The following is a 15389-nucleotide window of genomic DNA, read 5'->3' on the forward strand; positions in this document are numbered from 1 at the left end:
AAAGATAATTATGATGAAATAGTCATTATAAATGATTAAAACTAATTCTTGATCTTGAAACAGTTTTATAAGTAGGATTATTGAATTCTTAGTATGAAAATTTGGGTTAATGGACAAACCACAGTTTGATATGCTTTAAGTTTTCCTAAGATAATGTACAACATTAAAGCAAAAATGACAAAAATATCCATGATCCTAAGCATCATTAATTTTTAATTTGTAAATCTAGCTACTGTAAATTTTGCATTTTATCATTATTATTGAAAGCAGAAAAAGCACACAAAGAACTCAAGGGATTAATTGACCAAGAAACAAGAGAAAAACAAGCTCCCACACTCACTTTTTTTTTAATTGAGAAATAATCTTGCAATGAAACCCTAGCTGACCTGGCAATCATTATGTTTTGTAAGCTAGCCTGAAACTCATGGCAATCCACCTGCCTCAGTCAGATAAGTGCTAGGATATAGACACATGCCACCAAACACTCCTGAAAACAAACTTTTAAAGAAGTTCTTAAGCTGTTTATTAAGAACCCCCCTCAACAATTAATAGCTGGATTCACTTTAGTAAACAATAAAATTATGCCAGCTCTGTTTTAAAGTATATTTTTAGGGTACAGGAGCATTAGTTTTTGTAGAAATAAACTCTTTGAAGTCTTCCATATCATGAAAATACACAAAGTAGATATAAGCAGATTAGAGTGTGTGGCCTGGCTAGGGATTTTAATTTATTATATTTTTAAATCAATTAAATTAATATTTAGTATCTTATATGTTTACAGTTCATACATTATATTCCCCTCCTTCTTCGCCCTTCAGTGTTCGCATGTCAAGCAACTCCTTTTCAAATCCATGGGTTCTTTTTCTTTCATACACATGTTTATAAATGTGTGTGTTTGTGTATATATGTATATAATATATAATTGTTGATATATGTATCTTTTTTATTCTAGCTTGTGTTGCTCATATGTATATAGTTTAGAGCTGACCACTTGGTTTTGGAAACCCAATAAGTGGTTCATTCCCAGGGAGGATTAATTCTTCCTCTTTCAGCAATCATTTCTTGTAGCTACTAAGCAGAGGCAGGTCGCCATGATATTTCCCCCATTCACGTTGGCACATCAACAGGTGTGAGTTCTCCAGTTCTTGTTTAGGTAACCATATTGCCTAAACAATATAATTTCACGTGTGCACCTTTCCTGTTGAGTATAAAAGATACAGTCTCACAGCAGGCTCCCCTGCCTCTGTCTCTTAAGGTCTTCTTTTCAGAAATGTTCTTTGTATTCTGAATACTACCCTTACACCCACATATGAGTTTAGCTTTCACCCCTCATTTAAGAAGTTTCTTAGCTAGGCAGTGGTGGCGCATACCTTTAATCCCAGCACTTGGAAAGGAGAGGCAGGCGGATCTCTGTGAGTTCGTGGCCAGCATGGTCTACAAGAACTAGTTCCAGGATAGACTCCAAAGTGAAGAGAAATCCTGTCTTGAAAAATCAAAGAAGAAGAAGTTTCTTTTTGTGGTATACAGAGATCATTACAGAAAGCTACAACTGGTCAAACTGAATAGAACAGCTGATTGCACAGTACAGAGTTACTATTGATAAACCCATAAGAGCAAATTCCTAAAATGAGTTGACATTACTCTTTGTGGAAATAATTATTTAGTTATATAACAACAGGTTTCTATATCATTAAGTCCTATTGGCCTTCCCAAAATACAAAGAGTTGACACAAGAAATTCGAATATTTCTAAGTAGTTCATAGAATCAACATATATATGTGTGTGTTATATGTGTGTGTTTTATGTATATATATGCATATATATAGTAGCTTTCTAACTGAAAACTATTTAATTATGCATTTGGTTTCATTAAAAGTGTTATTATTAAAATGGTAACTAAGTTATTTTGAGATTTTGAAGCAAACAATTTTAAAATAGGGGATGTTGTTCTCAGCAATGCAAAGACAAATTAGAGGAAGTATTATTTCCTTTGATGATTTTCATTTTGACTTTATAGCCAACATGACCAATTGTGGTCCTGCAGTTTCATTGGAAGTGAAACTAATTAAACACACATGGTTCTAACTAAAGAATACTGCCAATCAAGTTGATCACGTTTAAGTGGATCCCACTTTCTAGTGATATATTCGTAGTAAAAGGTTACAAATGAACTTTCCATCCAAGGTGGCATTCTGTAGTGGGATTATTGGTTGTTTTTATTTGTCACAAATATGTAAGTCTAATGATTCTAGAGACATACTAACTAACCAAAGAATCAGGTTTACATCAGACGCCAGCTATAATTCAATTTCTGCCACTACTCATTGTTAAATTGCAGTCTCAGAGCGAATTCATTTCTGTCCCTCACTCCCACTAGCACTGTAAAACTGAAGAGGAAGAGGCATTTCCTGCCTTGACTATATTCACAGGTATAGAGAGAGTAAAATGATGACATATTCAAATGAACATGTCCTCGTAGGAACTGGCAGCCTGCTAGGCTTCGCTGCTTGTCACTCTCTGGAAAAAAAAATGCTCTGTTCTGTGTCTTGTCCTAAAAATTCCCTGCTGCAACTGTCTGCCTTCTATCTCTAAGAGGTAGAATGACACATTTCTTCAATGAGTGGAGACATAGATTGAATGCACTCATCAAAATGCCTTAGGCTTGATCACTGAGCTCACGCCATACCTTGCTTCCTAATTCCATCACGATCAATCCCCAGATTCTTGGTTCATCTCTCTATGTGAGCTATATTTCAGATATCCCGAGGTTTGATTTTCTTAGCATATTTATACTGATGATGTTTACAAATTATAAGTACAATTAATTCAGATATTTAATAAAGGTATATGCAGCCTTTTATAGAAATGAATTTGCAGTTTCTGTGAAAGCGGACAGGCTGGAAATTTTGTTTGATGTGGCTTAGACTAAAGTAGCTGAATATGAATTAGAATGTTGTATGTCATAAGGTCTAGAACATTGTATAAGCATTCACATTCTTTTCTTTGTATTTTATATTGTCCCAGTTTAGCAAAAGTTTAGAGAATCTTCAGAAAATGCCTAGAAAATATTCTGTGTTCAAATTAGAGAGATATCAAAATATATTGCTTCTGTGCGAAAATTCTCAGGCAGAATTAGCAAACACACACATATATTTTTAGTGTATATTTATAATATAGATATAGACACACACACATATAGAGAGAGAAGGAGAGTTTGTGGTTTGTGTTATTGGTACTTGAGGTAGAACAAAGGGCCTCAGGCATACTCCTAAATGCTCTACAGCTGAGTGATGTTTCAGCCCACAAATTATCATCAATGTAATAATTCACTGATAGATTAATAAACAAGTAAAACACCTTAAACAATACAAAGCATATCTGTAAGAAACATTATTGAAAAAATTTTACTAAAATGTAGATAAGGCAACTTGATTAAATTAAAAGTAAACCATTTGTTTACTTTCATTTGAATTAAAATTATATGTTACCTAGAGATATTTGCAAATATATGTAACTTGGAGATACATATGGTCTCCTGTTACATTATTATCAGTATAGGCTAAAATTTAGTTAAGTGATATTTAAATAATAGAGAGATAAAATGTATAATAACATAATAATTTTTATATGAAAACATATTCCTGGATTTTAACTCAGTCTTGGTTTCTAGGTATTCTTTGTTTAGGTACTCTTTGTTTCATTTTAGTTTACCAATGAACTTGATATTTATTTTAATTATTTTTATTTTAACCTTAATATTTTGTCTAAAATTATAATTGCAATCTCCCTATAAAAACAAGGAGAGCAGAGTTTGAAAATTATAGTTGTTCTTTGGTACTAAACAACATGGATTCTGTTATTATTTCTTGGACTGGCACAATATCTCAGTGGACAAAGGTATTTGACAAATCTAAAAATCAGAATTCAACGCACAGTATATATACAATGGAAGAAAACAACTCGCTTCTACAAGTTGTCCTCTGACCTTGAATTTCTCATGTCTGCTATTGCATACACTCGTACTCACACGTAAAAACAAAGAAAAATTTTATGTTACAATTATAATTCTATATTATTTCTTCCACTTACAAATTTGTATTCCAAATAGGCCACTTTTGATCCTTGCTCATTGTTAATTATTTGTTGAGTAATGGCAAGAATACATTTGGCAAGAACAATCACAAAAGCCTTTAATCTCAGAACTCCAGAGTTTGCACAAAACTGGGCAAGTCTTTAATCCCAGCACTCAGGAGGCAGAGTTAAGCAAACACCTGTAAATTAGATGCCAGTCTTGTCTACATAGTGAGTATCAGTACAGCTAGGGTAGATAGAGAAAACTTGTTTCAATAACAAACAAATAAACAACAACAAAACAAACTAAAAATCAGAGCCTGAGGGAAGGAGGTTCATGAATTCAAGGGTGGTTTAGACTACCTAGTGAATTCAAAGACATTTGAACTTTAGATTGAAATCCAGTCCTAGTTACTTTTCTTTAACTATAATAAGACCCCACAATAAAAGTAACTTATAAAGGAAAGTATTCTTTTTTATTGAAGATAGATTCCTTTCTCATGCAGTATATGCTGCTTATAATTTCTTTTAACTTTAGACTTTAGTCTTCCATATATTTTCTCCCTTCCCCTCTCCTCTAGATCAACCTCCTTTTTTATCTCTTTAGAAAAGAGCAGGCTTCTAAGAGATAACAACCAATATGACAAATAAATAAGAGGGAGCAAAAGCTATCATATCAAATTTGGACATGGAAACATAAGAGGAAGAATAAAGACCTGAGAGCAGACACAATAGTTAGAAACCCACTTATTTTCACAGTCAGAACTCCCATAAAAAACACCAAGCTAATAGCCATAATGCAGAGAACTTGTTGCAGATCCCTGTAGGCCCTGTGCTTGCTGCTTCCATCTGAGAGCTCACGTGTGTCTTGCTCCATTGATACAGAATGCCTTGTTCTCCTAGTGTATTCTGTCTCCTCTGGGTCTTGCACTCTTCCTACCTTCTCTGCCTTAAAATTCCCTGAGCTGAGATTGGGGAAATTTGATGGAGACCTCATATTTAGACTCATTCTCCACGTAATGTCTGGATGTTGGTCTCTGCATCTTTTCCCATCTACTGAGAAAGGAAGCTTCTCTGATGATGACTAAGGTTTTGGTATCTGAGTATAGTAGAACATCATTATGAGTCATTTTGTTGAAGTTTCTTAGGCCAGTAGTCCTGTGAGTGAGAATGAGTGGGTCTCTGACTCTTGTGCCTGCTCTTGGGACTCTTTTCCTTCTGTTAGGTTTTTATGACCAACTTTGGCATGGTAGTTTTTGCTTCATCTTATTATATTTTCTTTGTTAGTTTTTGTTGTGATCTCTTAGAAGTCTGTTCTTTTCTAAAGAGAGACAGAAAAAGAGTGAATCTAGAGGAGTAGATAGGAAGGAACTGGGAGGAGTATGGGGAGGGGAAACTATAATCAGGACACATTACATTAGAAAAAATCTATTTTCAGTAAAAAGGAAAAATCAAATAATAAAACAAAATAAAAATATATTCAATTAATCTTTCCATATCTACCATTGCCCTCTGGGTCATCTACTTGTCTCTTTAAAAGCCTCATTCTCTATGTTCATCCTTGTTCTAATTTGTGGCCAAATAATTATTTTTGTTCTTTTTGGGGACAGACTTCTAATCAGCCTTCCATGAGAATACTGGAATATATTTCTATAGCAAATTGTCTTCATTTAGCTGACAAATTCAGAGGTACTATTACTAACTGTCTCCAGTGTTTTGGGTCTCTGTTAAAGAAAAACTCATGAGGGTGTTCGGCTAAGCAAAACTCTTTATTTAAAGGCCAAGTAACAGAAGAAAACGGAGAGGGAGTCATGGTCCCACAAACCCCAATCCCCTCAGGTCTCCTAATAATAGACAAGGTTCCATTCATCTGTATGCATGTTAACTGTAAGCATTCTGTCGCTGTTCTCAATCATACTGTCTCCTAAATACCAGTTTTGCTCTACAGCCACCATTCAGTATCCATGTTTTTACCAGTTTACTCATGTTCTTACTGAGACCATTACAGAGCTGCTCACCTTAGCTTCTGCATGGGATTGAAATAGTGTGCTTTCCTTGAGTATATAATAAAGTAAATTTTAATGCCGCTGAAATTGACATTATAGTTATAACACAGACATACTCAAATCTGTAAAAGAATACACAGAGGCTGGAAAACTATAACAGCATATATTAAGAAAATACAGAATAATTTTTAGTTAACTTTTAATTGATATACAAAATTAAAATACATATATTATGTTCTGCATGATGTTTAAATCAATGTGAGCCTATTTATCTCCCAAGTTATATTTTATAATTAAAAATATTTAAAATCCTTTCTAGCATCTATAAACCTACAGTGCATTGTTCTACTGCACATGAGCATACCACAGTGCCTCAGTTCTATTTAGTAATAACCTACTACTCATCAATCACCTTCCCTCTGACCCTCCCTACCAGGACTAGCCTACTACATGCTACTCTCAACTTCCATAAAAACAGCATTTTTAGTTCTCATTCATGAGTTAGATTATGCAGTGCCTGTCTTTGTGCTTCTGATTTTTTCATTTACTATATTTTCCAGTCACTGCCATTGATTTCACAAATGACAGGATATTAGTCTTTTCTCATTGATGAATAATATACACATTTCTGCTACATTTTCCTCATTTGTCAGGTTATGTACATTGTATATTGTGGCAACTGTGCCTTATGCCACAGGGATAAAAATGTATTAATGCTCTTCATGCTTAGTTTATTGCCATTAATGTATAATCAGGAGATTGACAGATCCCATGTTAGATCTAATTTTACATTTTAGAGAGCTCTCTACGCTTTTCTCCAAACTGACTGCAATGCTCTGAAGTCCCATCAATTCTATGCAAAGTTTCCCCACATTAAGGGGATACACTTCAAAGAAGTTTGTTGTTTAAAAATGATGAAAAAAGGGTGTCATCATTGAACTTAGAGTTCAATTGAAAAAAAGTACATCACCATCCACATCCTTTCCATAGTCAGGAAAATGCAGGATAAATAAGTAAGTTTCAAGGTGTATTTCTATGCCTTATTTAGGAGCAGAGTTGTTGTTTTTAATCATTCTGATAAATAAATTGAAAAATCAAATTGAAAGAAGTATGTTTTTGAATCAACAAACATACTTCCTCAGAATCTGTTCGACAGAAAATATATGGAGAGACAAAGTTCTTGTTGTAGAGTACCCTATAGTAGCAAAATCTAGAAAACAGGAGAAAGTGGGTGAATTGACTCTGCCATGAACAACGATGGACTGGCATACAGTTATGTGACTAGCAGGTCATTCAGAAGGAGTTTTGTGTGATACAAATAGAATGCATGTGTGTGTGTGTGTGATCTATTCTTTTTTAATTTATATATTTATTTATTAAAGATTTCTGTCTCTTCCCCACCGCCTCCTCCCATTTCCCTCCCCCTCACCCAACCAAGTCCCCCTCCCTCGTCAGCCCAAAGAGCAATCAGGGTTCCCTGCCCTGTGGGAAGTCCAAGGACCACCCACCTCCATCCAGGTCTAGTAGAGTGAGCATCCAAACTGCCTAGGCTCCCACAAAGCCAATACGTGCAGTAGGATCAAAAACCCATTGCCATTGTTCTTGAGGTCTCAGTAGTTCTCATTGTCCGCTATGTTCAGTGAGACCGGTTTTAACCCAGGCCAGCTGGCCTTGGTGAGTTCCCAATAGAACATCCCCATTGTCTCAGTGTGTGGGTGCACCCCTCGTGGTCCTGGGTTCCTTGCTCGTGCTCTCTCTCCTTCTGCTCCTGATTTGGACCTTGAGATTTCAGTCCGGTGCTCCAATGTGGGTCTCTGTCTCTGTCTCTGTCTCCTTTCATCGCCTGATGAAGGTTAATATTCAGGAGGATGTCTATATGTCTTTCTTTGGGTTCTCCTTCTTATTTAGCTTCTCTAAGATCACGAATTATAGGCTCAATGTCCTTTATTTATGGCTAGAAACCAAATATGAGTGAGTACATCCCATGTTTCTCTTTTTGGGTCTGGCTTGCCTCACTCAGGATAGTGTTTTCTATTTCCATCCATTTGCCTGCAAACTTCAAGAAGTCCTTGTTTTTTACTGCTGAGTAGTACTCTAATATGTATATATTCCATACTTTCTTCATTCATTCTTCAATTGAAGGGCATCTAGGTTGTTTCCAGGTTCTGGCTATTACAAACAATGCTGCTATGAACATAGTAGGGCATATACTTTTGTTGTATGATAAGGCCTCTCTTGGGTATATTCCCAAGAGTGGCATTGCTGGGTCCAGGGGTAGGTTGATCCCGAATTTCCTGAGAAACCTCCACACTGCTTTCCACATTGGTTGCACAAGTTTGCATTCCCACCAGCAATGGATGAGTGTACCCTTTCCTCCACAGCCTCTCCAGCAAAGGCTATCATTGGTGTTTTTGATTTTTGCCATTCTGACAGGTGTAAGATGATATCTCAAAGTTGTCTTGATTTGCATTTCCCTGATCGCTAAGGAAGTTGAGCATGACCTTAAGTGTCTTTTGGCCATTTGAACTTCTTCTGTTGAGAGATCTCTGTTCAGCTCAGTGCCCCATTTTATAATTGGGTTGATTAGCCTTTTACGGTCTAGTTTCTTGAGTTCTTTATATATTTTGGAGATCAGACCTTTGTCAGTTGCGGGGTTGGTGAAGATCTTCTCCCAGTCAGTGGGTTGCCTTTCTGTCATCTATTCTTGTACAGAATAAGTGCTGACTTATATTGTATGTGCATGTGTGTGTATGTGTGTGAAGGTTTATATGAGCATGGGTAAAGGTACAGAGAGCTGCATAATTAATTTTCTGGGAAATAAAAATGAGGAGAAAGCGAAGACATGTAGAAAATACAATGAATAGAAAAGTTAAATGTATTTGATGAGTGAAAGCCTTCATAGGATATACATTTAATTCTACACATTTGTGTGTGTATATATGTTGCTGTTTGTTGGGAACTAAATGTTCAAAGACACATTTAAACAGGTGAGTTTGACTGCTATCTTGAATGCATTATCCTATAAAATAGACATAACAGTGTGATGGTACACAACTTTAATTCTAACATTAGGGAGACAGACACAGATGGTACTCCATGATTTTAGGTCAGCCTTGTCTACACAGAAAATTCCAGGACATTCAGGGCTACACACACACACACACACACACACACACTAAAACAAAAATAATCATATAAAGAGAAGAAGAAAAAGATTTAGTTTTTCCTTTCCACCATTCTACATTGCCTCCCAAGAAAGCCGAGAAATACAGGGTTACACAGAAACAAGCCTTTCTCAAAACAAAATAAAAACAACACAAACAAATAAATAAAAATAAACAACAAAAACAAAACCAGAAGTGACTTTTGGCTGGGAACTTCCTTGGACATTTTAATTTCCCCCGTCTGTCTATATATGTCCCAGTGCCTTATGAAGTGTGGCAGAAGTAGTACTGTGCATGACATTCAATATTCATCTACAAAATTTAGTGATTCTCGATCATATTCACTGGAAAGAAAGCTGTTTAATGCCCATGTTAAATCATACGGTTTTTAAAGATCCACTGTTCTAAGAGCACCAAGACAGGGCTCCTGCCCTGGGGTGTGGACACATACAGGTACATGTGATTGTTAATACCCAGGGGCAATGCTACGGGTTAATAACTTAAGCTGTGTATGAACATAAAAGAGGTTTAAGCCTTGTGAGACAAACGAATGTGTCTTAGTTGCTATTTGAATAGAACACCTACATAAAACCCTTTGCTTTTTTGGTAGTGTGGTCTATAATAATTTCACTTTTGGTTTATTGGTATAACTGGAATTTTATGAATACAATTAATTTTAAAAGAAAGGGCATATTCAAGACTTTCATAAAATATATTGTTTTGTTCTTTGAATATGTGCTTCTTGTTCTTAGAATATCTCTTTCTTGCTTGTGAAATATGTACAGTTTGAGAACATCTTCTTGACATAATGTACAAATTCTCCTGTATGAAGAAATATAAAGAATATTTCTACATAGAAAAAAATGTATGCATGTCCAATATACTATCAGCAGAGGATAACCAAAAAATATATAGATAGGTGTCTTGTCTTAAATAAGCTTTTTTTTAAACCCATGCATGTGTAAACTTCTTTGTATGTAACCTCTCAGTGGGATAATGTAATGTCACATTCTGACTTTACTTCATCAGCAAGAACAAGTCTCACGAAGAACCCTAACTCACATGTCCTTTTAATATTATTGACCATCTTCTGGGTTAATCTCAAAAGTGCTATTTCTAGGTCTTGAGGTAGATTGTTTCCTTATTTTCTGAGAAATTGCCATACTGATTTTGCCAGCTGTACAAGTTTGCACTCCCACCAGCAATGGAGTAGCATTCTCTTTACCCTATCCTCTTTAGCATAATCTGTCATCAGCGCTTTTGATCTTGGACATTCTGAATATTGTAAGATGCAATATCAGAGCTGTTTGATTTGCATTTCTCTGATGGCTAAGAATGTTGAGCATTTCCTGAAGCGACTTTCAGTCATTTGAAATTCATCTGTTGAGAGTTCTCTGTTTGGGTCTGTACACCGTTTTTTATTTGATTATCTGTCTTTTTGATGTCAAGTTTCTTGAGCTCTTTGTATATTTCTAACATCAGTCCTCTGTTCTATGTGGGGTTGGTGAAGAACTTTTTCCATCCTATAGGCTGCTGTTTTGTTTTATTTACCATGTCCTTTGCTTTACAGAAGCTGTTCAGTTTTAGGAGGTATTATTTATTAATTATTGCCCTCAGTTTCTATGCTACTGGAGTTATATTTAAGAAGTGCCCATGCATTCAAGTGTACTTTTCACTTTCTCTTCTATGAGGTTCAGTGGTTGGTTTTATGTTGAGGTTTTTGATTCATTTGTCCTTGATAACTATGGATCTATTTGTATATGCTCAACTATGCTCATAGCAGCATTATTTGTAATAGCCAGAACCTGGAAACAACCTAGATGCCCCTCAGCTGTAGAAGGGATAAAGAAAATGTATTACATTTACACAGTGGAGTACTACACAGTGGTAAAATAAATATTGCAATCTTGAACTTTGTAGGAAAATGGATATACCTATAAAAATATTCAGTGAGGTTACTCAGATCCAGAAAAACAAATATAATATGCACTCACTCATAAGTGACTTTCAGACATAAAGCAAAGAACACCCAACCTACAGCCCACAACCTCAGAGAACCTAAATAACAAAGAGGACCCAAAGAGAGACATACATGAATCTACATAGGAAAGGGAAAAAGCCAAGATCTCCTGAGTAAATTGGGAATGTGGGGGTCATGAGAGAGTGTACAAGGGGAGAAGGGAGGAAGAGAAGGTAGTAGAGAAAAATAAATAGCTCAATGAAAACAATAAAAAAGAACCCTAACTTTTTCTGCTAAGTGTAGCTGCTTGTTTTATTTATTTTTAACAAGAATGTTGTGCTTCAACACTTCTCTGTGTGGGCTTTTACATCTTGTATCATTTCATTTTTTTAAAACAAACATATATTTGAATAAAGCAATGAAAATCACAACTATTTATTTGTTCATTTTAATTTTAAATAGCCTTTTCAAATCTTTATATTTAAGGTTAACATTTACAAGAATAATTTTCTGAAAAGAACTTGAACTTCATTAATGTATATCACTCTCATCATAATAGTCTCAATAATTTTGTTGAAATATTTATATTTTTAGTGAAATTTATTGGAATCATATGCTATGGATTGAGCCTATAGAGCAGCGGCAGTACACACACACACACACACACACACACACACACACACAGAGCATGTATGGGATGCTATACAGATGACTGTCAATTGGTGGGATAGGAAGATGCATATAGACACATGAATCAGCAATGTGGCATCTTAGGTTTTTCCAACATGGCTGAGCTACAAATAGGTCTAAGTTATTAGTAGAAACAAAAACAGCACAAACAGAGGCAACAATAGCAGCCACAAGAAAAGCTGCAGGTGCCTATTGCATAGTCCTCATGGTGAAAAGCCTACTTACCTATAATTCCCAGGATCCCATCCCTACAGAGTCTGCACAAATATTAGATCCCTTATCTATCTTCGATGACAGTGCTGGCAGGACTCAGGTAACCATTATAAAAGTAATTGTTTTTTAACCATCACATCTAGAAGTTTTCATATCTAGTTTTGATTTTGTTTATTTTTGTTTTTTGAAACAGTGTTTCTCTTTTGAAATTTGCTGTAACAGCACCAAACAAATATTTACAAACTCAGAAAAACAAGTTAATTTTAAAAATACCACACTTTATAGAAAATAGCGCTCAATTTTCATATAAAGCTTTAGATGAACAATTACTGACAAGAAGTGCAATTTTGGTTATACTTTTCCTGAGACTAAATAGAAAATAATAGGATTCATAAACAGACATTTGGAACTGCACAAAATTTCCTGCAACTACCTCTGACTTCTTTCATAACCTTGATAAGTTACAGGAAATACCAGAGGAAGCATTGAAATGCCATTGCATAGATTAGCATTAAATTCAATGTAAAAGCAATAGAATTGATCCCTGTGGTCAACTTGTTCCATGTCTTGAGGGCGCTGATAAATTCATGAGCATACATATGTAATAAAATTTTATGGAAATAAATGAGCAAGTACACAAATGAGGTCAGTATCCTGTATTTATGTCCATTTCTGGTAATGTATTTATGTTTGTTACACTTGGTTTGAAGACAGCCTTACTAAGGAAGCTGAAGGAAGAACACTTGGGCTCCCTGCTTCTTGGCACCTCTGTGAAACTATAACCATAACAAAATTCAAAAGTCCAATTAAAAATTCCATCTCAGACAAGCTTGGGACTGATTTCTGAGGTTTAAATATTAATAAAAAACATCATTCCGTGTGAATCATCAGCAACAGATGTACCAAAATTTACATTGTAAAGTGATGGATTAAAAATCCATCCTAATGTTCTCACAGCCTAGGAAACATTTTTAATAGCTTTAGGAACAGTTGTATCAACCAAAAAAAATCTTCTTTTCAAAATTAAAAAAAAATCAAGATGTATTTGTGATCTCACATTAGCCAAGAGCAACTGGCGTTGCTATAAATGTTATCCTTGATAGTAGAGCTAAAAATTGCATAAATTGTACTAGCCTAAGAAATAATTTTCAGAAGAGCACTGATATAAGTCAATAAAGATTAACATTTTTTAATGAATAACAATTTTAATGAATAACAATAATTATTCATTGTATTTTATATTACTGTAACACCAATATTATTTTTATAGTTTACACATTTCTGTGTTATTCATGTTACTATTATCTCATTTTACTAGTAATAAATTTGTGTAAAGGAAAAGTCTTCATATTTTATTACATTTTGCATTTTTCTTTTGGGTTTGAATTAATGCCCCACCATTTTTATTTTACGTTTGTCCTCACAAATAATGTAAGTCCTGATCTAGGAAGGCAGGCAAACTTTGAAAGGCATTTGAATTTGAGATGGTCATGGTGGCACACTCTTGTACACCTAAGCAGTATGTCATATAACAATACCCCACTGTCAGAACAACAAAACATACAAACAAGTTGCTTAAAATTTTTGCAAAAGAAAGCATGATTAACAAGCTCTTTTCTTTCAAATTGAGATTGAAATAAAATTTTGATATGACTTCAGATATTTGCAAGTCATAATTAACACAAGCCAGTTTTGGAATATTTTAGAATACCAACCAAGTTATGACTGTAATTCCAAAACATGTTTGATTTTTCATTTATAAATCACAGAAATATTAAAAAGCATTTATATACCAAATTGCATTCATGAAACTTGAGCTGTATAACATTGACAAATGTTTTTTAATTGGGATTTGCATGCTTAGACCCACCAACTACATTTCTCAGTTTGCATATACAATTATGATTCCCTTGAAACATTAATTCTTAAGAGTTGTTGTGACACATGAACAATTTTCACAACTGGAATTTTACTTAAAAACAACTTAAAACTGAGAGTTTGTGAACTAAAAATATTGTTATTTCTGTTTTATCTCTTAATATACCAGATTTGAATATCATTGAGTCATTTGCTTAGCATCGAGTAAGAAGTTATGTATACTTGTTTATTTTCTCATGCTTCTGTGGCTACGTTGCACTTATTTTTCCTTTTATTATCCTGTTGGCTCAGTCCATTTTCTTTTCTCTCATGTTTCAGAATGATTCTTGGGGAAAGCAGTATTCCTATGCGCTCTTCAAAGCCATGAGCCACATGCTGTGTATCGGCTATGGCGCACAAGCGCCAGTCAGCATGTCCGACCTCTGGATTACCATGCTCAGCATGATCGTTGGGGCCACCTGCTATGCTATGTTTGTTGGCCATGCCACAGCTTTGATTCAGTCTTTGGATTCTTCAAGGAGGCAGTATCAAGAAAAGGTAGGTAGCTGTCTTTCTCGAATATTCAAGCAACTTTTTCATAACAAAATTTAATTGTGTTCAAGCTAACAAACCAATATCCCTCTATTGAAACTGTGAGGAGCTTAAATATTTAAATGAAAGAGAGTCTGTTTTGATATTTTCAGATTCCCACTGAGATAATTTTCCAAGACCTTATTTTATTTGTCTTGAATTACATTGATATGTGTGTATGTATATATGTATGTGTGTATACCTGGTGATGTAGCTCAGGTGGTAATTCAGTCCTAGCGTTTATCCCCAGCATGACAAATGACAGGCATGGTACAACTGACTTGTCATTTCAACATTTGAGAGTTGGAGTCAGGAAAGTCAGGAAAATCAAGGTGTCATGCTCGGCTATATACTGGGGTTGAGGCTAGCCTAGTCTGAACATTTTATATACATAAATTCTCATTCCTTAAAATATAAGTATATCTGTAAAATGTATAAAGAAGATATACACAAGGTCCCCATGGTTAAGGTTAAGATGCTATATTCTGGCTATTACAAATAATACTGCTATGAACATAGTTGAACAAATGCTTTTGTCATATGATAGGGCATCTCTTGGGTATATTCCCAAGAGTGGTATTGCTGGGCCCAGGGGTAGGTTGATCCCGAATTTCCTGAGAAACCGAAACACTGATTTCCAAAGTGGTTGCACAAGATTGCATTCCCACCAGCAATGGATGAGGGTACCCCTTCCTCCACAGCCTCTCCAGCAAAGGCTATCATCGGTGCTTTTGATTTTAGCCATTCTGACAGGTGTGAGATGATATCTCAAAGTTGTTTTGATTTGCATTTCCCTGATTGCTAATGAGGTTGAGCATGACCTTAGGTGTCTTTTGG

At 35.1% G+C, this 15389-nt stretch overlaps 1 protein-coding gene across 1 annotated transcript in view; it reads left to right on the plus strand.

The window, feature by feature from the left end:
- Hcn1 (hyperpolarization activated cyclic nucleotide gated potassium channel 1) overlaps positions 1-15389 on the plus strand; it is a 354030-nt gene that overhangs the window by 255120 nt on the left and 83521 nt on the right. Inside the window, exon 4 of the mRNA XM_050152792.1 lies at positions 14301-14519. Coding sequence (XP_050008749.1) covers positions 14301-14519 — 219 coding nt within the window. The remainder of the gene's footprint in view (positions 1-14300; positions 14520-15389) is intronic.

This window comes from Alexandromys fortis, unplaced genomic scaffold (assembly GCF_014885135.2).
Source record: "Alexandromys fortis isolate MF-2015 unplaced genomic scaffold, M_Fortis_MF-2015_v1.1 scaffold_73, whole genome shotgun sequence".
Taxonomy (NCBI): domain Eukaryota; kingdom Metazoa; phylum Chordata; class Mammalia; order Rodentia; family Cricetidae; genus Alexandromys; species Alexandromys fortis.